A 25,576-nucleotide genomic window follows, 5' to 3' on the forward strand; every position below is an offset into this window, starting at 1 on the left:
ACTATTAAGTGCCAGCAGGCTGAGGGGGAGAAAATCATTTGCTATTTTTTAATGGTTCTTTTATTGCACTTAATTTTTTCTGTTCCTTTCTTAATTAGGGAGAAAAAAAAGATTCCGAAACAGTTCTTTTTTTTTTTTTTTTTACTATAGTCTTTTGCCCCCCTTTTATTGACAGGTGGTGGGAGGGATTCTTTGAAATTATTTCCAAAAGGGACAGTTTTCTTTTACCCCATCCCTGTCACCCCAACTGTAGCTCTGTAGTCACTACCACCCAGTGTTCTTGTTCAGACTTAATAGTTCCGGCAACATTGCTGCAAGCTTGTCATACCCAGAATCCAGCTGTGCAAGGCAGCATTTATCCCGGGCAGCTGATTCAGATGGGGCCTTGCTGAGTAGGATCGAACCTCCTCTTCTTGACATTTCTTCCAGTGTGCGTCAAAAAAAGATGCAAGCAGAGGGGAGGAAATACACAATATTAATCAGATGATGATGAGAGAAATGTGATGATAATGCTAGTTCCTGAGCAAAGTAATCAACTCACACAGAGGCAGTCTCCATAATAACTTACATTGTAACACAGAAGACCTAATATTTTTGAATGTCTTCACAGCATACTGGAGTATGTCCTTTCGTGAAGGCCAGAAAAACCTTTAAGTTCTTTATTTGAGATCACAGAAGACTCTGTGGTCCAATTTCAGAAGTAAATGACATTGCTAATTCACTAAATAAAAATTATTATAGGAAGACCTCTTCCATGCAGAATGCCAAAGGGGAGTACTCAGAAAACTCTGAAGGTCATATAGCTACTTCCCTCCAGGCCCCCGGCACGCTGTAGCAGTAGGCCGGCCTTTGCCAAAGTGACCAAAAGAAGTCTTCTTCTACTCAGTTATCTTGCTGCCTTGGGAGTGTGAGCACTTACCTCACTATGGAACCAGTGTTTTTCATGTATAGCAAGTTGAAGAACAGAGTGCACGGTAAGACAGTACACTCTAAGGAGAATGGACACAGGCTTGGGTTAGTTAAGCAAATGAAGCAGTTTAGCTTAGTTGAAAATAAGCAAGTTAAAATGCCTTGTGCACAGTGTCCAGTCTCCTAAAAAGTGGCTCCCCTGTTTGAAAGAGCAAAGAATACTAGCAAGACACTACAAGGCAACAACGAAAGTTGGTTGCAACCTCCCCATGGTCTGGCTTCATGTGGGGCATCAAGCAATGGGCTCATGCATTAATCTGCATACTGGGCGGGTGCAACACTGCTGCCACTGAGGCATCATGCAAAACTGGAGACTGAGGGGACCCCAAATCCCCCATTCCCCTGTCCACTCATTCAGGGCCAGATGGATACCCTTACAGCTCCTAAGTACCAAAAAGTTACAATAGATTCCTCCTCTCCCATACGCAATTCAAAATAAAAGCAATCTAAAGTTCAAAAAAATACATAAAGACATCCTGAAAAGTCCCAATTTTTTCCCAAGATGACCACTTGATGCTTCTCTTTTGTAATACTGAAGAAACACTTTTCAAGAAGACTTCCCTTTTCTTTAATATTTTCATTAAAACAACTTCACAAACGGCCTGAGCAAGTGGTGCATTCCTCTAGAAGGTAACCCACTGCAGCAAACACTATTCACAACAGTGCTGCTTACATGTTTTTTTTTTTTCACCATCGCTATTCAGACCTCTTTTGGTCAATATTCTTAGAAGCAGCTATTGCTGATGCTGCCCAGGTCACAGAGATGAAATAAAAAAAAAAGTCTCCCATAATACATTTTTCACCGAGTTAGTTTGCTGCAGAGCACAAGATCTGTATCTGCCACCCAAACTCATACCCTCTGAAGGTAGATGCTTAAGGAGTCACATTTTCTCCTCATGAGGAAAGTTGAAAAAAAATATACTGCCTGACCTGTGTCATGATCCTGGAGGACTAGGGCCTCCAGCCTATTTAGCTATGTATTGCTGGAACTCAAGAGAAATGTTTAATGCCTCTTCAATTAATCCAAATGCAGAGAGGAACAAACCAAGCTAGCCCTGTACATGTAAATGACTATGCTGTCTCCGTCTAAATTCCTTTACTCAAATGCAGGAAATGTCAAATAAATAACCGTGTCCAAGGTCTTAACAGGCAAGGCGGTTTCATTCTTAAACAGGAATATGAAATCCATCTCAGCCTGACACACAGGCAATCCCAGTGTCCCGAAGCCTGTGCTCCTTTTAAAAGTTGTTTTTTGAAGCTTAAGTTGCCTTTTTTTTTTTTAAATAGAAATAATGTTTTACAGGGTCACTAAGTTCCCAGATCAGACCCATGGAACCATCTATTTCTATGGGAAAATGCCCACTGTGACACTGGGTGAAAGAATTGGAGAGGGAGTTTAGATTCTAGGACCTTATCTCATCCACTGATGTTCGAGCAAGGGAAAGCTTAGTTTCAGTATAGGGCTGAGAGAGGAACTGATAGAAAAATACTCCCGCGGCAAACTGACTACGAGGGTGTCTCATGGATAGATAGTAAAACCGCTAAGGGCCATGGATGTTAAGAAGTGCCTGTCCCAAATATTCTGTATGACTTTATTTCATTTTAATGTGAAAGTATAACTATTACAGGCAGATCCTTGCAATCTTCCTTCCAAAGCTGTTCCCTCTGAATACCTTCTGCTCCTCAGGCTTCTGAAGACAATGAACTTTCTCATCATATCCAGTAAGGTGCTCTGGATCACTGTAAATTATTGGCATAATGCATAAACCTTATATTCACAATTTTAATTCATTTTTACTATTTCTGAAAAACCTGGACTCTCAACTACTATGTATATAAAACACATTTAAATCTACATATCTTTAAAACTCTCCAGTTAACAATAGCCATCTCAGAGCTGTAAAGCCTTTAGATTTTCTTCTAAGAGTATTTACCGACTATGATATTCTTATTCATCTACGCTGAGTCACCACCCTCCACTAAAAACCTGAGCCAACCTCCCTTATGTCACTATGAATTCCATTTCACTTCACTTTCCTCAGGGACTGAGTCATGGACATGCCCTGTGTCTTCCTGGCCACCGTAGTAATACCACCATCACCAATATATATGAATGAGAACATGTGTAACCCTGGAGTCCCTGGCATTAGGGAATCAGGCTCCTTATTTTGCACTGGAATACAGCCATGGAATTCAGACGGTTAGTAGTCTGCATACCCCCCTCATGGAAAGCCTAGCTAAAATTGTTCCTATCCCCTAATTCCATAAAAATAAAAAGCACGAAGACATTGACTCTTTTGAGAAAATACGATTCCCATACACAGTTTCTTTCATATTTCATCCAACTTGAATTCAGACTACTCAGTTAACTCTACTGACCATAATCTAGATAGAGTCCTTTGGCTGTCACTTCATGTGAGTGTATACATAGCCTTTCCTTTTGCAGTCCAACAAAACAGGACGTAGGACAAACAGAACCTCGAAGAGTCAAAGTCAGGCTCATATGAACTAGTAACTCAAATACTTTCTCAGAGAAAGGAAATTAAGGATGATTATTATACAGACTTAATAAATAACCCCTTCAATATCAAGAGCAGCACTTCCAGGCCAGTATGGATACTACTGGTGGGGGTAGAAACCCATGTTGTAAGTAGTGGGACAGTGGGACACATGATGGGTTCCAGATACTATGACACTATAATGTGGAAAAGCTAAATTATGCAACTCAGAATCCCTATTATTTGAATCCTTGTTATTACAATGCCACCGACACCTTCATGTCCTTTCCCTAGCATCACCCAGAATTTCTGTTTTCCTATCATCACTGCCTCTGGTGTTGATAACTATGTGTATGTAAATAACTACAATGCTCACATCTAAATGCCTGTATTGGAATTGGGAAATGTCAGAAAAATAGCCACATCCAAGGTAATAACAGCAATTCAACTCTTTCTTAAATGGGGGTATGGGATTCTCTTTTCATATACTTTTTATCTTTCTTAAGCTTTAGGAACAATGCTACTAAAATGATCCCATCATCTCTTCCTTTCATCCAAAGTCCAGTAAAAGCAGCAGCTCTCATTGTCTAAATGGAGCAGCTTCATTATTTAGCATTGGACAGGAGCCTGGAGTATCAAGTCAACCAGAATGGAGATTTGCAATCCTCTGTACCACAGTTTGTAACATTACTCTTTGTGTAGGTGACAGAGAGGAAAAGGACCACGGAGGGACAAGCTGTGGAGAAAGTTGGACAAATTTTTGCACAGAAGTCTATGTTTTTTTCTCATAGGATTTCTCAGACAAAATCTGGAGACCCCCACCTGGGAATCCATTGACTAAATCCTTCATATGCTTCCACTTCCAGAGTATGGGATTAACCAATTACAAGGTGTTTCTACTGCATCAGAATATGTGTCAGAATATGTAAAATAAAAAATAATAACCTGCTAAATATGCATTTTTTTTTCAGGAATTCCACAAACTTGTTTGTGGAAGTCTTGTTTACAATAACCAAAATGTTCAGACTCCACTGTGTTGCTAAAAAGAAGAAATCTAAATTTGTATTATTGTCAGCTCACAGTAATTTTAATAAATCTTCTCTATCACTTTACACACACACAAACATGCACACATTCACATATGCACACACACTTGGATGTACTCATGCTTTGTAACCACTTATTTGGGGGGAAATATGGTATAAGAAAAGAACTATAAAGAATAGCAGATAGTATTGGGGCTCAAGGCACCATTGTACATCTCATTTAAACTTGGACAGGTCGGGAACCAGCAGTTAGCATAATGGCTATGTCGCTGGACTCCCACGTAGTCGACCGCGGTTCGCGTCCTGGATCTGGTGGCTTAAAACTCACGCCGGGCGCGTGTGCGTGCGTGCCCAAGATCCCGAGAGGAGAATGGAGGAGAAGGGATTGCGGTGTGACCATCCCCCCCTGGGGGGTGATTTCTCGCTTTCTGTCTCTATGTCTCTATCTGTCTGGCGAGCGCACGCGCCCTATAGCGAAAACCTCTCCAAAAAAAAAAAAACTTGGACAGGTCAATTCTTCCATATCTAGTTACTCAGTGTTACACCTAAAAAAATGTGACATTGGGAAGAAGCAGTATTTTCCCTGAGCAGTTAATATATTTTCCTTTATGTTTACACACCCTTGAATTCTTCAGGTTACATTAGCAAATTCTCTCTTAGTAATAAAAGCTCAGTATCTGAAGACATTCCCAACAGTGGTACTTAGAGCAATCTTTTTTTACAAACTATTTTCAGTATCTGATTCCAAAGGAACTTCTGTTTTTATTTACATTGAACTTGATGAAACACTCAAAGGCTTTTAATTCCACTAGCAAATCATTAAACCACCAAATTATGTCTAGATTAAAAATCTGAAAACTTGCCCAAGTGGTAGAAAAACCTAAATATTATCATTCAGCACAGAAGTGTCTTATTGCAAGGTGGAATAATTATTTAACGCTTAATACAAATCACATGGCTACTACAAAAACTTAAAGCAATATAAGATCCTCAGGTAGCAACCAATAGCACAAGAATGGCAGTTTCTCCCCATTTAAGCTCCTAACATGACATGTTTTAGAGTTATGCTTAGTCTTCATTTTTTTTTATTCCAGTGATCAGATAAGGACTGCATGCTATTGTGTGTCTTTCTGCAGAGCTTTCCCTCCCAGTGATTAGCAGTGGTGTGGGGTCTGGAGGGCTATGGCCTGATCAGCGTACAAGCACCTATAGTCGTCCCCTCATGTCAGTCAGCAAAGGCTGTTTCCAGCCTCACTAACTGACTGTCAGTCTCCCCCCTTTTCTCTATTACTCCTCTGATGATGAGACATCTCTCAGATATAAATAATCTGTACAGGGCCTAATCTACTTATATACACAGTGATAAAGGCTTTTCCGTTCTCCCCAAAGAAACATGCAATTCAAGCTGTGAGCTAGGCCAGGCCACTGTTTTGAGGTCCTGCTACAGAATAGGGTGTTCTCATCTCCCAATGCTGAAATGCTAAATTTGGCACTGTGTGTGGCTGGATGGCAAAGAGGCATGATGTTCTCCAGGCCTTTGAAACTGAGGCTTCCTAATGCCAGCAAGACATCAGTCTAGGCTTGGGTCAGATGTATTTTTTTGAGACATGTTTATTAAAAAGTTCAATGGAACATTATATAATAATTGAGTGTGGCATTACTACAATGTACAATGACTTTTTACAGTAGTTCAACACTAAGGAAAATTTTTTGTTTAAATTAGGCCAGCCCAAACAAATACACATTGGATCATCGGAAAAGTCATGATGCATTTTTACACAGAAAAACATAGAAAACTAGGTCAGGACTTTTCCAACAACCCAATATATATGTTTTTATTAGATGTCGCGTGAGTGACTATCTGGACACTGCCTTGTCAAAACCAAGATGAGAAATTTAAATGTGAGCTGCCGATTGTGTGTGCGTGATTCTGAAAACACACCAAAATTGTTTACTAAACAAATTCAAATTCATTAGTATCTCTATAGAAAAGAAATATTGTTTGATAATACCTTTCCAAGTTGAAGCCACTCAAAAATTGTAGGCTTACTCATTAGATTCTAATATAATAACAAATTAACAGAAAGTACTGAGTTTATTTAAATTATCTTTTGGTTATTTTTCTTTCATATGGTTTCTAAAAGCATTTTATCAGAATTAAATATATTGAGTTCAGGGTTCCAAATATAAAGTTCATAATTGAAGCAATTATCCAGATAGTTCAAAGCAAAAGCTTCTTCCTTTGAGTACCCAGGTAGGTACAAGGTGGGTCTTGAATTCCCCACTTAAAATCTATTGCTCTACCTTTAGTTGAAACTTAATTTATCACAAAAAATATTTGCCACAGAAGGGCTTAAATACAAATCATAATATTCAAGTCACCAAAGCATGGAAAGGTATAAAAAATAGTTATTCAGGATATCTGAGGTATAGAACATCCAAACTACGTAAGTCAGGTTTAACATTTTTTATAATAATTTATGTTTATTTGTGATTGTCCAGTTCGGTCTATTTTGAACAATCTTGGTTAAGTCATCAATGTGAAATTCAAACTAAAGGGTCATTATGAAAACACACTAAGGCCTACCAGTTTTGCAGTTAATTAAAAAAAGAAAATACATGTCCCATAGATTTTAATTTAATGAAATTTCAAATCACAAAAGTTACATATACATGTTACATGTGAAAAATAATGACCATGTGATTACTTAGGTTATGAAAATCTCAAAATACGAGGGGTCATCAAAAAGTTCACAAAGTGCACAGCATGAAAAAACCATGCATGGGTTTCAAAAATTTTTGCACAAAAATAAACTCATACTTTAATTTCATTTTCCATGAGCCTTTTGAAGTCCCCTTGCATCAATGGCATAGAAACCATTATAAACAGATACAAGGAATTAATATTTGTTTATTCACAACCACGGGTTCCCTCGTTTGCATATAAATAAATGTGGGCTCCTACGAGCTGGGATGTCTTCTACTGAAAAACTTCTGCTTTGTTCTGCTTAAAAGTGTGCATGTGAATTCTTCTGACATTTCATGTTTTCCCACCTGCCTGAAGATGTGATTTGAGGTGCTATGTCTCTTTTTTTCTACCCCATTTATTGTTTGCAATTTGAGTGTCAAAACTTAAAAAATCTTGTAGCAGGAACTCAAAACTTGGTTATGTAAGCAGAAAAGAGAAATGCCAGAACCACCGAGAAGAAGACATGCGGCATTGCTTACTTAAATCCCCAGCCCGTGCCCCCAAGGACAATAGCTGCTACCAGGATGGCACCAGCGATGGAGCCTATTATGAGATTGGTGGCACTAGGACCTGTGACAAAGGATCACGGGAAGAAAGTCATATGAGCCAACCACTTTCTTACCACAAGGGAAAGGCAGTTCAGCACTTTAAGGAAATAAGAACCCTGTATAAAAGATCACTAAACATTTAAATCGCCTGTATTTACTTAACTTAATCACACAGTAAATGCTAGGGTTAGTGATGACTTGGATCTATTAATTTATGCTCTTAAATCTGAAGTCTCTGCACCATTGGCATTTACATTCCATTAAGTTCACCTTCTGCAGAATCTGAAGAAAATAGGTCCAGGTGCTGTCATTGTATGTCCTTCTTCTCTTCCCTTTCTCAGTATCATGAATCAAACAAGTAGAAACACAAGAACACCAATGCACTGGAATGAGCCCGATCTGATGGATGAATAAGGGCATACAAAGAAGGAAAAATATTCTACAAAAGCTGCTCTTCTAGGCAGCATATAGTCTGGAGCTAACCTTTTTGTTCTTCTTGGAGATAGTTAAAATTTAGAAGTCAAGGGCTTGCTCCCAAGCCTAGTGGTTAAGAGAGCCAGATACCATATGAATGACCCTGGTTCGAATCTCAGCCCCATTGTCTTGAAAAACATGCCAGGTGTGTGCATACATGTCCAAAATCCTGACAGAATGGAGAAATGTAGAAGGGACGGTGGCATGACCATGTCCCACTGGTGGGAGCTTTCTCCCTCTCCCTGTCTATCCGTCATGTATACACACCCTCTGACAATGAAAAAAGATTTAGAAGTCAGAAGGAGGTTACCAATATTAAGATCTGACTCTCCCACATATATTTTGTCATGGTCCTTTTACTGTTAAACACCAAAATAGGCTTTCTAAGGCAAGACATAAAGAAACACAGACTCACTTGGGTTATTTTGGAGAAATGGAAAATCCTTAGAGTCAACTGAGGATATTTTTAAAACTCTCATTTATTATTAAGAAAAATCTGAGGCTTGTAGATAAAAAAAGGCAAGAAAAGACAAAGTGGATTTTCTACTCATGGTTGAATTACAACAGTAATTCTTACCTACTCAACCCTTTCCTTAGCTTAGCCCTTTAAAAATCTAAGGAACAACATATTTAGTACAAGAATTATTTTAAATATTACATACACCTTTCTGGGTGCTAATCTGCAAGTACTGCCCCTTAACGAGAGACTTTCAGTCCTAACTAAACATCCCTACTCCCAAAGTCACAAGGTCAATTTTGTTAGTTTCTCTATAACCCTCCAGTTTGTATGAATAATCATTTTTGTGTAGAAAAATTCTCTTTTCTGCTCACATCAACACCCTCAACTGTGTACATAAATGGAAGCCACTTTTGGCAGGACTAAAATTGTGTGTGTGAGATGTTCTTCCTCAGAGACCACCCAGTGCTTGGTAGGAGGTGAGGACAGCTACAAGGAAGCCTCAGAGATACAGATCTCCAGGCTCCTGGACTAATTGCATGCTTTTCAGACTAATCACTGAGATTCCATAGGACACAAAACTCAGTGGTCCTTGGAGATACTCCAAGAATAGTAAATACTACTACTACTATTACTAACAAAAGCAATAAAAGCCACTTAGCTACTGTGTACTGAGCACTTACTATGTGCCAGATACCATTCTGAGCACGTGATATGTATGATCTCATTTGATCCTCACAAAAAATGTGTGAGGTAGGCCTATGACTGTCTCTGGTTAATAGATAAGAAAGCAGAAATTTCTAGAAGTTAATAAGTAATGAAGGCAAGATCTGAACTCAAATTTGTCTGACTCCAAAACTTACATTATAAATTAAGGGTTGGCAAATTACACCCACAGGTCACATCTGGCCCTACCACGCTGCTTTTGCAATGCAATGTTACTGGAACACATCTGTGTTCATTCATATGTATGTTGTTGATGGCTCCTTTTATGCTGAGACAACATCATCAACAGACACCCTATTGCAGCAGGCATCCTTGTAGCCTAGAAGCCAAAACTATCTGCCATTTGATCTTTAACAGAAAGCTCGCTAATCCCTGCTCTAATGAACTCTCATTGCATTGACATGCATTTCCTCCCCATATTTCAACAGTGAATTTAATTTTTTTTAAAAAATTAAGAATATTTGTATTAAAAAACAAATAAAGGGAGCAGATGGCATAATGGTTACATCACTAGATTTCCATCTAGTCAACCATGATTTGAGTTTCAGACCCAGTGGCCTAAAACTCACGCCGGGTTCATGTGTGTGTGTGTCCAAAATCCCAAGAGGTGACTGGAGGAGCATGGCCATCTCCCCTGGAGGGTGATTTCTTGCTTTCTATCTTAGTCTCTCTCTGTCTCTCTCATGAGCACATAGCCCTATCACAAGGAAAAACTTGCAAAATAAATAAATAAATAAATAAAAATGAAAAATATCTATATTACCATGTGCACACTCTATGCATTAGATACAATTTATACTTTGCTAGCTCAGAAAATATAAGTTGGAATTGGGCACAACACATACAACATGAGAAATAATTCCCAATTTACAATTATAAACTAAGGGCAAGAAGAAAAAAACATTCTAGCCAATGAATCTCCAATGACTAAATTAATATTACAATATATTTAGATTAAGAAGGGCTAAAACGATCTTACTATATACTGTATGAATTTTATTTTTTATAAACTATATTTACTTGTTTAGCAATTATGGAAAAATTTAGAATTTAAAGGAAAAACTAGTAAACTAATAGACAGAAATAGTTCACAAACCAAGAATAAATAACGGATCTATTTTAAATGTATATGTATATTTATTACACACACTTATACAAACTTACCTGTCACAACCAGAAATAGCCACAAACCAATAACACTGGAAAGAATGGATGGAACAAATGCTGGTGACAGGGTTATGTTTTCCAATAAAGGTCTTTTTGATTTTGTCAATCTCTAAGACTGAGGAAGGATTATGAAAATTCATTCCTTCAATTAGTTCTTTCAAGTCATCAAAATTACAGTAAATGTTTTTAAAAATACATTTTGGATGGTTTTTAGAAAACCATCTTTCCTCAATGAAGAATGTCATATATGAATCTAGAGAATTATCTCTGGAAAAGGAATGTTACTCCTTTCTATAAGCCAGTCAACAAACCCAAGGTGAAATTTTATACAACAATGTTCTTGCTGTCTCTAAATATTTTACCCCCTATTATACACTTTATTTTCTGATGAGGTTTTTTTTTTTTCAGCATTTTAGTTTCCCTGGACTAATTAGCTTTATACTCTATGCTAGTTTAATATCATTTAACAGTTCTTCAGCCTACGCGAGAGAAGGTTCATGTGCTTTTCAACATGTATGATCGAGAGACCTGCTAAACTCCTCAGGCTCATTTCATGCCTGGGTGTCCCAATACCAGGACGAAAGAATAATGCAACCAACAGGACTAAGAAGAACAAGTCTTATGTTATCGACATCGCTGGGCTGGCTGAGTAAAGGAGACCTGGTAATTCTTTAAGATACCAGTAATTCATTCCTGGGCCATGGTGAAATGTTACCGCCACCACCACAGAAGATAGAAAAGACCATGTGAAAGGCTCTCTCTGTCATTTGTAAAATGTTCTCATTGTGACCAAAGAGAGAGAGGGAAAAATGATCTTTTAGTCTAAAGATGAGCAATCTCAGGAAGCAGTATCCCATGGAGAACTGACAGCAATTCTGAGGATGTGGGTCAAGTACAAAACAACCTACATAGAGACGCTAGGGGAGCCGTCCTTCTGTGAAAGTTTAACGGGCAAGTGGCACCCAATACTTAACTTACACACTTGTAAGACAACCCCGGCAGGCGACTTGCAGCTGTGCACTTAAGGTTGTGCAGGTTTGGGCTACATAGCTTTTCATTTTTAATATGACTGACTCCCACGTAATTACGTAAAGTTTACATTTGAATTATTAACCCATTTTAAAAGGAAAAACCGAAGGTAGCATCCTAAATATTTTATTTTTTTTTAAATTAGGCTGAACCCTCCCGTATCATTCTAAATAAATGGAGAAAACATAAATAGCTATCATTCTTGTTCATTTTTAAAGGGGCTACAATAGTTGATAATTTTGGTTGTACCTACAGGTTTATTAAACTTATTATAAATTCAATCTAAGAAAACACTCACATAAAAGCATTTTTGCCAAGAAATAGTAAGAAAGAAAAAAAAAAACGGTCTGTATTTTAAAATCACTTTTGCTACTGGAGGAGCAATGGACGTTTGAGACTGTCACCTTAATTGTGAAGTGATCCTAGCACCCCCCAACATTATTTTATGCCCCACATTGTTCCAGACAGGAGCAGGTTCTACAGTGCACAAGAACACCACGAGACACAGACACATCCAAATCACACCACAAGTTGCACTGCCACGGGGGACACACAGTTGACAAGACGACACAGGGAGGAGTCTGGTATCAAGCGTCACCTCACACTCCAGGCACCAAACGGAAACACTCTGAAACTCACAGAGATGCTTACTCTATTCCCCACCCTGTGCCTCCAAAAATCACCCCCAGGGCCAGAATGGTGCCAGCCACGGCCCCTATAAGCCTGCTCGTGGCCATGTTCACTGTCGGGAGGGAAAACGAAGATGTTTTAACAAAGGAAATGACACACTGATTTCACTAACACAAAATAATCTAGATAGGAAGTGCTTTCAAAGTCAGTTCAATATTGACATTTGCTTTAAGATTGAGCTTAAGAGCTACCATTGACATTAAAGATATTTGAGGATAATTTTGAATTGACCTTCGAACTCCACCTACTCTTCTTTAAAACTTTTCTTTCATAAATACTTATAAACACATAAATAACTCTATTGAGTTCCTACTAGGTGTGAAGGACAATTAAAATGTGATTTAAATTGCCTATAGCAAATCTATATTTTAGCTACCAAAATAATGAACCATTTGTATATATTTTAATAGAAATTTCAAGTCATAAAATATGGTTAAGAAACGACATATTCTTAAAAGTCAAAATACATCAGTTTTGTGAAAAATCCTTAGAAATTTAAAACAGAGTAGCATTTAAATTAAGTTCAGTTTACCTGAGAAATTATCAAAAAGTTCATTTGAGGCATGGTATTAGGACATTTTGGTTTTTTGTTGTTGTTGTTTATACATAACCAGTGTATAAGCTATGTGTGGACAGAAAGTTAAGGTCTTTGGGAAACTGTGCTAATTGCTTCAGATTGCTACAGAAGAGAGACAAAAACTCGCATCGGTTCTGAGTTTAGTTTTCATGTACTGGAACTGATTAGGCCTGGAATGAATAGAGACCCCCCAAGGTTTTCACTACACAGGAAAGATGAAGTTGGCTATTGAAGTAGGAAGGCAGATTATTTAGGGCTGTGTGTCTCTGGGCCTATGTGTGTACAAGTACATGGGCATACATACATGTTAGCTTACATTTCTGTACAAAGCAAAAGTACTGGCTTCAAATCACCTTATCAATGGAAACAGAGAGAAGTTTCGCCCAGGCTGTACCTCACAGAGATTGTGTGTTATGAGACACTGAAACAAAACAGAGAACCACCACTCCAAGTCACAAGTTTTAAAGGCTTACTACTGGGCTCATTAACCTTTTTTTAGTTAAATATTCTCCCAAAGGAAGAGAGAGATACTTGCATGTCTAACTTTGTTTAGCAAGGATGCAATTCCTTCATTCATTTTATCACAGGGCAAGTGAAATAGATAGCCTAGCCTTAACCTTACCCTTAAGCACAACTAGAGATGCTCTGGGGAAAAAAAAAAAAAAAAAAAAAAAAACAGGGAGACAAAACAGAAAACAGAAAAATCTACTGAGAGTCTTAAGGGAAGAGGCAAGGAAACAAACGGTGGCCGTAATTTCCAAATGTGACAATACACAATTCAAAATCAACTAATAGGAAGCTTAGATTTTTCAAATTATGAAGGCACATACTAGAATGGATAAGTATTTCAAATATAAAGCTTCATTTTTTTAGACTTTAGAAAATAATTGTTTTTAGGATACAAAATTAACTAAGATACATTATTTTACCACTTTTTTTCTTTCGTTTTTGCTTAATTGTAGGCACGGGCTCTCATAGTAAAATACATGAATAGATTTCTGTTATCTATTTAATTTTTATACAAGCTATGTATGCTGAAATATAGGGGAAAACATATTCCCTGTAAAGTATGATGCTAAATAAATATTTGTTAATTTAAAAAATTGTAATAAGCTGTGTGGAAGATAAATAAAAACACTTTTGTATTTGCTATGGTTATATTGCTTGCTGTAAAAACAGAAGAATTAGGCAACGCAACCCATCTTGTAGATATTAGAAGAACAGAGGAGCAAGAAATTTCTACAAATGTTTCCAATATGTGTTCAAGACTAGAGTCTGTAATCATCACTGAACAAGAATACCTCTAAATCCTTAACTAATATGTATAATTAACACAAAATGAAAAGCTGTCTTTTCAAAAGTATCCTCTTTTTTCTTTAATGATTATTTATTCAATTTTATTTTGCCACCTGGTCCGGGACTTGAACCATACGTCAGCCAAGTGGGAGTCCAGTGCCTTTCACCACCAAGCCACCTGCCCTCCCTCCCCCAAAAGTATCCTCTTTTTTCCTTATCTATTTTCCCTCCTGCCCACTTTTAGTTCTGACATAATCAAAATATATAAGTAATCTGATTTTTGTCATTAATCTTAACAGGATTATCTCTTTAAAAACAAGGTGAAAACTCATTGTTTTCAAACTGACGTGAATTAATTGAGTGGCTCATGGATGTGTGGATTTGTACAGGGGGCATTTTTTTTTTTTAAGAGAGGATTTTGCTATAGGGCGCATGCGCTCGCCAGAAGGAGAGAGACAGAGAGACAGAAAGCAAGAAATCACCCCCCAGGGGGATGGCCACACCGCAATCCCTTCTCCTCCATTCTCTAGAGATCTTGGGCACACACGCACACGCGCCCGGCGTGAGTTTAAGTCACTGAGACCAGGACTCGAGCCGCAGTAGACAACATGGGAGTCCAGTGACATAGCCGTTACACTAACTGCTGGTCCCCAGGGGGCATTTCTGAGAGTGAAGGCTGCAGTTACATTCACAGTTATAAAGAATTTATCAGTTTTCACACTTATAAAAAATTTATCATCTTGGGACCAGCAGATGGCATGGTAGTTAAGGTACTAGACTGCCACAGTTCAAGTCCTGGACCTAGCAGCTTGCTTTCTCACTTTTTCCGTTTTTCTCTCTGGTGAGTACATGTATCCTATAACAAATAAAATAATAATAATAAGTTAAATAAATAATTTTGAAAAAAGAATTTATCATCTCATTGAAAAAAATTACTTGAAACTTTGATGGCCTATGATTTAGTTTTAGTTCTATACTAACTTATGTATTATGCAACTGTATTTACTTATTCATTCATTCGTTCACTTGTTCATTCATTCATTATCCCTTAAATGCCTTTTCATTTCAGGAAGTATCTAGGAATTCCACGATATACCTTATTTTTCTTTTCATCCTACCAACCTGGAGATGGAACTTTTAAAGATTCTAGCTGATAACTAGAATCCTCATATTGTTATTATACAGTCTTCTTATTAGGAACTTAGCTTTGCTCCCTAACTCTTACTTTTCATTACACACTTATCTTTATTTAAACGTGTGGAAGCTGTTTCTTTCTTAGCAGTGTGCTTTCATGTTTATCTCTAATTGTTCATTGGTTTATTATTATGAACAATCTAGTTAGTTCCCTTGTGCTAAAAGGTAGAATTCTTGTTAAGTATGCCATAGTAATATACACACTATACATTTTTCCCTTTTTCTGAAGACTTTCTACTTGCTATGTAGAGTTCCTCCATAGACAAATCAAGTATCAGAATTCTGAAGTTATACTCCGCTGGGAACCACATGACAGAATAAGGATGTAACCAACAGAAAAATGAGATTGAATGCAGAAACACATCACATAGCTACCAGTTGGGACAGTCTTGGGAGCATGAAGTCTGGAACACTAGACTAAAATCAGCACAGAAAACTTTGTGGATAATTACTCTCAAGACAGACCCAGCAGAAAAAAAAAACATGTATGCAGCCTGCCCCACAAGAACCATAAAATTGTTTGTTCCCAGTAACAATAATGGTCTACGCGAGTTTGTTTGTTTTTTTAAGAGTCTGCTGGTTCCTCACATAACATATAAAACACATCCACCCTACTCTCTGCTTACAATAGTATAGATTGTAAAATAAAGCACCTGGGCTCTCAACCCTTCAAGTTCTAAGTCCCCTCTTCTCATCCTTTTTTGTTTGTCTCTTTCCTTATCTTCTGTACCAGTCCTTCATTTGCCCTGTTCACCAGACTAGTTCCAGCAATGCTCCTTTGAAACAGAGTGTTTTGTTTTTTTCTTTTCTTTTCTTTTCTTTCTTTTCTCTTTCCTTTCCTTACCTTGAGAGAGTTTAGGAAATAGGTACATTATTTTGTCCACGGGATTCCAGTGAGCAAGTGGGGGCTAAAATCCTGCATCTCTTAATACTTCCCAGATAAAAGGCGACAAAGGTATCATTTGCACTCTATGGGCTGAAGTTCTTCCTGCAGGGATTTATTATTTCGCTAAAACCTAAGCTTAGAAAGAAATACTAACCCCAACGGTCACGGTACAATAGCAGAGCAATGCTCTGCAATGCTAGAGGCCAGATGGAAAACTGGGGTGCAGTTCCTAGGCTGACCCCTACACTGGGTGGTGCCCTGTGTGTTAAGAATTTTACTCATTTAATCATGAAAATCTCCAATTTATTGATGAGGATACTGGAGCTTTAGAATGAAAACTAAATAACTTTGCAAAGGGACCTGGCCAAGCTTAAGATTCAAGTTCAGGGACAAGCAGATGAGATAGTGGTTATGTTGCTAGTTGCTGGACTCCCACATAACTGACTACAGTTCAAGTTCTGGACCCAGAGGCTTGAAACTCAGGCCAGGCACATGTGTGTGCATGCCTAAAATCCTAAGAGAAGACTGGAAAAGAAGGGATTGCAGAATGGCCATCTCCCCTGGGGGGGGGGGGTAATTTCCTGCTTTCTGTCTGTTTGTCTCTGTCTCTCCAGCAAGCACATACACACTATAGCAAAAATTTCCCTTAATTTCTGATAGCTCACACTGTCTATAAAAATAGGAAGCTTTTATAAACATAAACAAAGTAAACTCACAGTTACTAAAAAAATTTAAAGTTTGATAAAACCTTATTGATGAGCACATTGTTAATTAAAAACAATGTGTCTGGGTGACACAGAAACATAATCATATATGATAACCGTAACACCTCATATCTAATCATCTGAACTGCACAATCAAAGATTTGTGTACTCAAAAAAAAAAATTACCAAAAGGTAAATGTAAACACCAAATACTATTCTTCAAGGTATTAAGAAAAAACTCATTTTCAAAACACTAAATGCTACCAATATAATATTTCCTTTCTTTTCTGATTCCATAACAAGCACCATTGACAAGTTATGTACCAGCTGATAAGTCTGATCATTACTTGGTTATTTTATCCCTTTCTGCGTATTATTACGCCATAAAAATTAGCAGAGTAACTTATTTCTCACCTTTAAATGGGGCAGTGTGTAATAACAGAAAAAGCATTGGGCTCAAGATCAGGTGACTGCCTTTTATCCTGTGGCCTAACCCTAACTGTTAACTCTAATAATTAACATAGTTTTCTCATTAGTAAAACAATAGGTCAGGTCTGAATTGTCTGTAAGGTCTTTCCTATCTCTCACTCAATAGGGTTGTGATGAAATGTTCTAACTCAAGCTTTTCAGGAACATCTCTGCCCATACCTACCACTGAAAATATCTGGTGTGTTCCAATGTTTTCTTTTCCCTCTTTTAATGATAATGCAAAACATGAAATGAAAAAAGTTCCACTGTATCCTATAATAGTCACCGCACAGTGGTGTAAGAAAGGGCCAGCCAGGGGCATGGTGGTTCAGGCAGCTAGACCCCAAATGGCTCTCTGTACAGTTCAAGTCCTGGATCTGGAGACTTGAAAAACACCAGGCATGTGTATGTGCATGCCTAAAATCTCCAGAGGAGAATGGAGGAGAAGAGACTGCAGCACTGCCGCATGCCCATACCTGTGGTTCTCTCTCTCTCTCTCTCTCTCTCTTTCTCTTTCTTTCTCTATCTGGTATGTGCCAGATAACAAAAACTTTAAAAAATAAATAAATAAAGGATATTTGCCATGGATCTGCCTACAGCAGATGGGACTTCTAGGTCTTCCAGAGTTAAAAATATATTCTATCCCTGTAGAAAAAACTAAACATAATTTCTTCGATGATTCTAGGAGAAACCAGTGGAGAGAAGAGGGATCAGAAGAGTTTTTGTATGTGAAATGACAGTGTAGAAAAAAGAATGAAATAATATGTAATAGAAAATCTTTTTAAAAATTCTTGCTCCCATGTTTTGTGCTTTGAGATCCTATTTCTGTTTTTTTTTTTTTTTTGTAATTTGAGTTTGAGAGTTGGAGCAAATAATCTAGCATGTTTTAAGCTGTGAGTCCACCATGGGCTACTTTGTTAAGTGCAGAATGACTGTGGAAAGCAATGCTTTCATGTATGTTTGGAGAATTGGAAATAATTCTTCTTTCAGTAAACTAAAGTAAAAATACAAGAAATTCCCAAAACACACTGGCTTCTTTCTGACATCTCAAATCAATGGAAATAGAGTCATGGAATTTGCCTTTATGTTTACTAATTTGGTCTTGACCCAAAGGGCTGTAGCAGGGAACAATTTATTGTTTATGCCCACGTTCCTGATAAAAGGGCAATATTTTCATTTTGCTTCTTGAATTCTCCATATCAAGGAAGCACACTGAAATGGAATAAAACTAAGATTTATTTCATATCCCTTGCTACATCTATACAGAAACTCTTCATGTATGGATGACTGGATCATTGCAGATGCTACTCATTATATGTGGGGACATAAGCATCTGGGGGACACCCAAACACTGCACTCAGTAAGGCAAGTGCCCACCATGCCAACTGGATCATGAGAAAGAAGATACAGCATGCAGTTCTTGAGGAAAACCATGGTACCTCACACTTCAGGAAAGTACTAACTGTTTCTCTATCATGGGTTCATTATCTGACACTTTTCGGCAAGGCAATATAACAAATAAATAAGAAACTAAAAATCAGCTCTACCATGCAGCATTTCATTTCTTTATATATTGCCAAAAGGAAGGGATATAATATGTATTGAGTGCCTACTACATGCTAGGGACAGTCAATAAGTGTTTGCTAATATGTTAAAAATAAAATCAGGGCTAGCAGGTGGCATGGTGGTCAAGGCTCTGGACTCCCAAATGGCCAACCACAGTCTGAGTCCCAGACCTGGCAGCTTTGCTTTCTCACTTCCTCTTTCTCTCTCTCTCGTGAGTGTACATGCTCCATAGCAAATTTTAAAGAAATAATAATAATGATGATGATGAATAAAACTGAGTGAATGGTTCTTAAGAAATGAAAGTCCATAGTTCCTCTCTTATCTGCTTCTTTTAATTGAAGTATCAAAATAAAATGATAAAACCTATAACAAAGTGTTAAAATGTTTGCTTTTCGTTGTTTCTCGTTTTACTACTATATTTATAGATTTTTCCGTAGAGGCTAAAAGATATAAATGCCCATTATTGGGGCCATCAGGAGGCGAGGTGGTTAAGGGTGCTGGACTCCCACATAGCCAACTGTGGTTTGAGTCCTGGCCCTGGCAGCTTGCTTTCTCACTTTCTCTCTCTCTCTCTCTCTCTTTATCTCTCTCTCTATCTCCCTCCCTCCCTCCCTCCCTCTCTGGCTCTCACTCTTGCTCTGTCCCTCTCTGATCAAATGAAAATGAATAAATAAATGAATAAAGTTAAATAATTCTATAAATAAATATTCAGTATTGATAGAGCCATTATTTAGTTGTACCAAAATTGCTTGATTTTTCTGAAAAATATAATAATTTACAAAAATGCTCTGTTTGTATTAATGAATGATTTTTCAATTTAACCAAAATTATTAGAATTTAATAAAAGTTTTAACCCTTTTACAACCAATGGGTACCTTTACTGTAATGACTCTATTGTCTTCATTAAAAATGAAAAACAAAAGCAAAATAAAACAAAAACAAGCAACAGGAAAGAAACATATCAGAAAATTTAGGTTGTTACCTCTGAGTTGTAGGACTAACATTTTTGTTTTAGCTTTTTTTTTAAAATCTTTTCTGTATCATGAAAATTTTTTAAAATACAGGCCAGCAGGTGGTGTGGTGGCTAAAGCACTGGATTCACACATGGCCGACTGCATGGTTTGAGTCCTGGACCCAGCAGCTTGAAAATCACACTTGAGTGTGTGTGTGTGTGTGTGTGTGTGTGTGTGTATGTGTGTGTGTGCATGCGTGTGTGCCCAAAATCCCAAAAGGAGAATGGAGAAGAAGGGAGTGTGGTGTAGCCATTCCCTCTGGAGGTTGACTTCTCACCTTCCTTCTATCTCTGTCTCTGTCTCTCTCTCTGGCAAGCACACATGCTCTATGGCAAAATCTTAAAAATGCAAAATCTTCTCTACAATAAATCTGTATTACTTAAAGAATAATCAAGGATTTTTTAAAAGATAGTACAGAATAGTACACATTAAATGGGGGGGGAAGCAAAATAAAACAAAAGACAGCTCTGAATAACTGTTTTCTGAGACTTTCTTCTCTAGAATGCAACCGTATACACTTCCAAATGCATTTTCTTGGATAGGTGGGAGAAGGACTAGGGAACAGATAGAACCAGACAGCTAATAACCCTTCAGCCTAAGAGAAAAGAGCAGACTCCAAGTGAATTTAGCTCTGTTCCTCTCTTCAGGCATTTCCACACAAAGGGACTTCTAAAGACTCATGGAAAAATGGAATTAAAGTATAAGTTTATTTTGTTGCAAAAATGTTTAAGTCTATGCACATTTTTTTCAAAATATGCATTTTCCATGAACTTTTGAAGACACGCCCACTCCCTCCCCCACATGACTTGAGGAAATAGCATCCAGATCTTTATTTAAAAATCACAGGCATCCTATGGAAAGATAACTGAGAAAGAATGAACCCTGCTTCTCTTGTCGGATCCTAAGTCTTCTCTAAATCTTCACTGGAATCTTCTGAAGGTGGTTCTGAGAAATTTTTGTTCTAGTTTTAAAATAACAAAAGACAAAACATAAAAATAGAATTTCCCCTTTAGAACTAGAAGAACAGAAATAGACTTGGAAGGCGTGATTATGATTCTTACAGAATCTTAATATCCCAGGCATACTGAGCAAATGCACAAAATGTGTTTTACACACCCACTATTACTGAATGATTTACATGCACCCAAATCAGCCTAAATCTCTCCAGGAATTGAGGACTATAGAGCTTCCTCTGCTTCGGGAGTCATGTTTTTCCACATGGAGTCTCAAGGAGTTTAAATAAACTTTTATCCAAAACTAAACAATCAGAACAATACTGTCTTGTAAGTATTTTTCTACCTGTAGGAGAAAAGCATGGCAGTTATTTATAAAATACAGTTAGAACCATGGAAAAGAAGCCAATGCACAATACCATCACTGTTTAGCAAAACTAGTTCTGGCAGGCTCTTGCTTTCTCAAAATACAACCCTAGAGATGTTGCAGTAAACTTATTGTTTACTGAAAACCTGGTGCCGTCCCGAGATTTTCGAGGGCTTGGAAGTGGAAAAACTAATGAGAAAATCATTACCGCAGGCATAATGACACAGACTAGATTATAATCTGATGTAATGGGAAGGAGCATGAGCCTGGCATCAGACACTTGGGTCCTGGTCCCAGCTCTGCCTCTCGTTACCTGGGTAACTGCAGGGCCTGGGCCTTTTCTTCTGCAAAATCAGAGGCTGGTTCTAGGTGGCAACAGAGAGAAAGTCTAATTCCTCTCCTCTTAATGACCCATGAAAACAAAGATCTGCATCTTTTAACATTTTCTTGGAAGAATTAAAGTTGTGTAAAGAATTCCAACTCCTTCCTAATCAAAGTGTTTAAAAGGAGCATGAGTGAGTCTGGAGAGATTCAAATGCTGAGAAACTACCAGAGTCTCATGTCAGCCACAAGATTTTACCTACTAGGAAACTAGCAGAGCTTAAAAAAACTATGAAATTATTCGCATTTAGATTACGGGAAAATAAGGATATTTAAAGGAGAGAAAGGAAACTGGATTAAAGGAAAATATATTACTTCTGAATCTCAATTCTAGACTAAGAGGTAATGGCAACAGATTTTTACAATAAGATATACACAGAATCCTTAATTCTGCAGTAATATGGATTATACATTTTAATGGCAAAAAGAGATACTCTTCTGGGTCTCCTTCCAAATCTACTGAAGTGATACATTGGTGCACTGGAAGAGCACCAATGAATGCACGATGCGATGAATTGAAACTGAAATCACACAAACCCTTGGGTCCTTCATCCTTTGGGGGGTGAAGGTTCCTAACTGGATCTCGGATACTGCAGTCTGTCCCTGCCCAGGTGAAATCACAGATGCAAGTGGCTTCGTTACTGCACACCTGCAAAGAAAAAAGAGCAGAGACAGAGCACTGTCACTGTGCTTTGTAGAACAATGGGGATAGATGTGAAAGAGATACAGAGGTGGGGAGAAAGCTTTAAACATCATTTGACGTTTTAAAAATTCTTTATTAATTTTATTTACCATTATTATTACTCTTTAATTTGCTACAGAGTACATGCGCTTGCCAGAGAGAGACAGAGAGAGAGAGAGAGACAGAGAGAGAATGAACTGCCAGGTCTGAGGTTTGAACTGCAGTCGGCCATGTGGGAGTCCAGCACCTTAACAACCGTGCCACCTGCTGGACCCAAACCATTTGAATTTTTAAAAAAGTTTATCATAGTTCTGAGCACTAGACAGGGGGAAAAATGCACAGATCAAACTATTGAATGATCTTTTCCACTCACTACAGAAAATTAATGACGAAAAGGAGGAAACTTTACAATGAAATTTAAATTATTCATGTTGATATTACTTAAATACACAAATGTCTGACAAGCTAGTTCATTTTTTTAGAAGTACTAGTTTCTGGGACCAGCAGATGGTGTAATGGTTATGTCGCTGGACTCTCACATGGTCAACAACAGTTTGAGTCCCAGGCCTGGCTACTTAGACTCACACCAGGTGTGTGTGCGTGTGTGCCCAAAATCCCAAGAGGAGACTGGAGGAGAAGGGATTGCAGCATGGCCATCCCCCTGGGGGTTGATTTCTTGCATTCTGTCTTTCTGTCTCTGTCTGTCTCTCTGGTGAGCACACACACCCAACAGCAAAATTCTCTCTTAAAAAAATAAAAATGTACTAGTTTCTTTAAAAATATGTATGTTTAATTGAGTAAATTAGCAAATACTAGACTCCAGAGACATTGTCAAGGGTTGAGATACTGGGCTACCTTTTATTTCAGTAACTACCTGAGATAAAAGACAGAGACATAAGTCAACACCCTGCTCTACCTCACCCTGTCCAACACCAGGCTCATTCAGTGGCATCTTCCCTTCCAAACAAGCACCCTCCCACTTTCCCTGCCAGTCAGTGCCATCACTCTTTTTTCAGTCAGCCAAGCTGATGGCCTCAGAGTGACCTTTGATTTTCTCTCTTGCTTTGGAGATCAAGTAGCATGTTAGAATAGACTTATAATTTAGATCAATAAATATCCACCCCACCCACAAACTAGAAACAGAGGTGTTTAAACCCTTATCTCTCAGTAAAATATGTTCAGAAACATTATTAGAGTTGATAAAATCAAACCTAGAAGCTTTTAAATCAGAAAGTTGTAATACCATGATTAAGATTTAAAAGGCTGAATTTAATCTTCATTCAACAAGATAAAAAATGTTCAGTAGGAAGGAAACAAGAGCTTTTCATTATTAAGTCTTATGTCTTTAGAGTAAAAACTGAAGTAACTTAAAGTTTCCCCAGTGATTTCATTTTATTGTGACAATTACTAAGCACTTAGTATGTGCTAAGTGTCTATGCTAAGTGCTCTACATAAAACATCTCATTTAATCCTCACATCAGTACTCTGATGGCTGAGAGAGTTGAAATGACCTGTCCCCAATCACTGGGATAGCAAAAAGCAGAGCTATGGGGACTAGAAGTTGACATAATGGCTATGTTGCTGGACACTCTAGTGTGGTCTTGAATATACAGACTCAGTATACATACAGAAAAGCTGAAAGTGAATTACTGAAATGCTATAGATTGTGTTGAATTGCACAAAATAGTCACATGGAGTCTATAATTTGGGAATCATTTCAATTTCTTCCAATTTTCAAAGCTACTATGATGGTTAATTTTAGTGTCAACTTGATTGGACCGCAAGATGACCAGATTAAACATTATTTCTAGGTGTGTCTGTGATAGTGTTTCCAGGTGAGATTAAATTGGTGGTCTCACGGGACCTGCAGTTAGCATAATGGCTATGGCACTGGACTCCCACGTGGTCAACCACAGTTCGCGTTCTGGACCCGGTGGCTTAAAACTCACGCCGGGCACGTGTGCGTGCGTGCCCAAGATCCCGAGAGGAGAATGGAGAAGAAGGGATTGCGACGTGGCCATCCCCCTGGGGGGTGATTTCTTGCTTTCTGTCTCTCTGTCTCTCTCTGTCTGTCTGGCGAGCACACATGCCCTATAGCAAAAATCTCTTTAAAAAAAAAGGTAAATTGGTGGACTCAGTAAGTGGCTGCCCTCCCCAATGTAGGGATCATCCAATCCATTGAGCTAGAATATGACGTCAACTTACCCCGTGGCCTGAACAGACTTTGCCCTTGGAATCAAGTGGGCAGCTGCTCATATTTAGAGCTTGAATCTGTAGGCACTTCCGATCTAAGCACATCATAGATGGGCCACATGGTGTTCCATCCTCTACGTAGCCCACATCTGTGTCATCATCTAAAACTACATGAGCACCACTAAGAGAAGAAAGATACCCATACAACCGTTAGCACCATGCATAGCATACAGCATCAACGTAAATGAGGCTTGCTCTTTATGAAATTCTAGAGGCTGTCATGAACATGGATTTCTCCTAGCATTTTCCCACTTTTCCCTTTCTTTTTCCCCTTCCCCGTACTCGTAATAAAAGAGCATAAAGAATAAACTGTTATTGTACTGCATTGTTATATTGTACATCATCGGGAAAATACTGCAAGAAGTTTATTCTGTATCTTCATTTGTTTCCAAAAGACCCAATATTAAGACTAAGAGAAGTGTTTGTGTAAGAACAAAAGAAGCAACTATATTATTAGCTTTCCAAGGCTTTCAGCTATAACATGGTTAAAAAATGCAGATGTTGAGCAAAAACAACAAATGAAAATATTTTGAAAATTATTATTATTACTTCAGAGGTTTTTACTATTCATAACTGAAAACTATAAACCAGTTCTGCTCTATTGACATTTACTTCTAAAATGTCAAAGTTAGGGACAATGTGAATTTGAATGGCAATCAACATTATAATTACTAGTAGAGCATCTTGCTAGATGGTTTACAAATATGCTAGTTTAGAATACGACAATATAATTTAACAAAGGGTTGTCTCTAAAGACATGGAAAACATATACATTCAAAGAAACCTATGCACGTAGTTACTTTACTAGTTTTGAAGACTATAAATGTATTCTAGGAAGTTTCTTATCATCTAAGACCCTGTGCCAATTGCCTTCAGAGCCATT

At 37.9% G+C, this 25,576-nt stretch overlaps 1 protein-coding gene across 1 annotated transcript in view; it reads right to left on the bottom strand.

Moving 5' to 3' along the window:
* Positions 1-234: 234 nt before the first annotated feature.
* ADAM23 (ADAM metallopeptidase domain 23) overlaps positions 235-25,576 on the bottom strand; it is a gene marked incomplete at its 5' end in the record, with an annotated part of 206,650 nt that continues 181,308 nt past the window's right edge. Inside the window, 4 exons of the mRNA XM_006142466.3 lie at positions 235-422; positions 7,742-7,832; positions 22,296-22,407; positions 24,646-24,814. Coding sequence (XP_006142528.1) covers positions 374-422; positions 7,742-7,832; positions 22,296-22,407; positions 24,646-24,814 — 421 coding nt within the window. The remainder of the gene's footprint in view (positions 423-7,741; positions 7,833-22,295; positions 22,408-24,645; positions 24,815-25,576) is intronic.

Source organism: Tupaia chinensis, unplaced genomic scaffold (assembly GCF_000334495.1).
Source record: "Tupaia chinensis unplaced genomic scaffold, TupChi_1.0 Scaffold000076_1, whole genome shotgun sequence".
Lineage (NCBI taxonomy): Eukaryota > Metazoa > Chordata > Mammalia > Scandentia > Tupaiidae > Tupaia > Tupaia belangeri.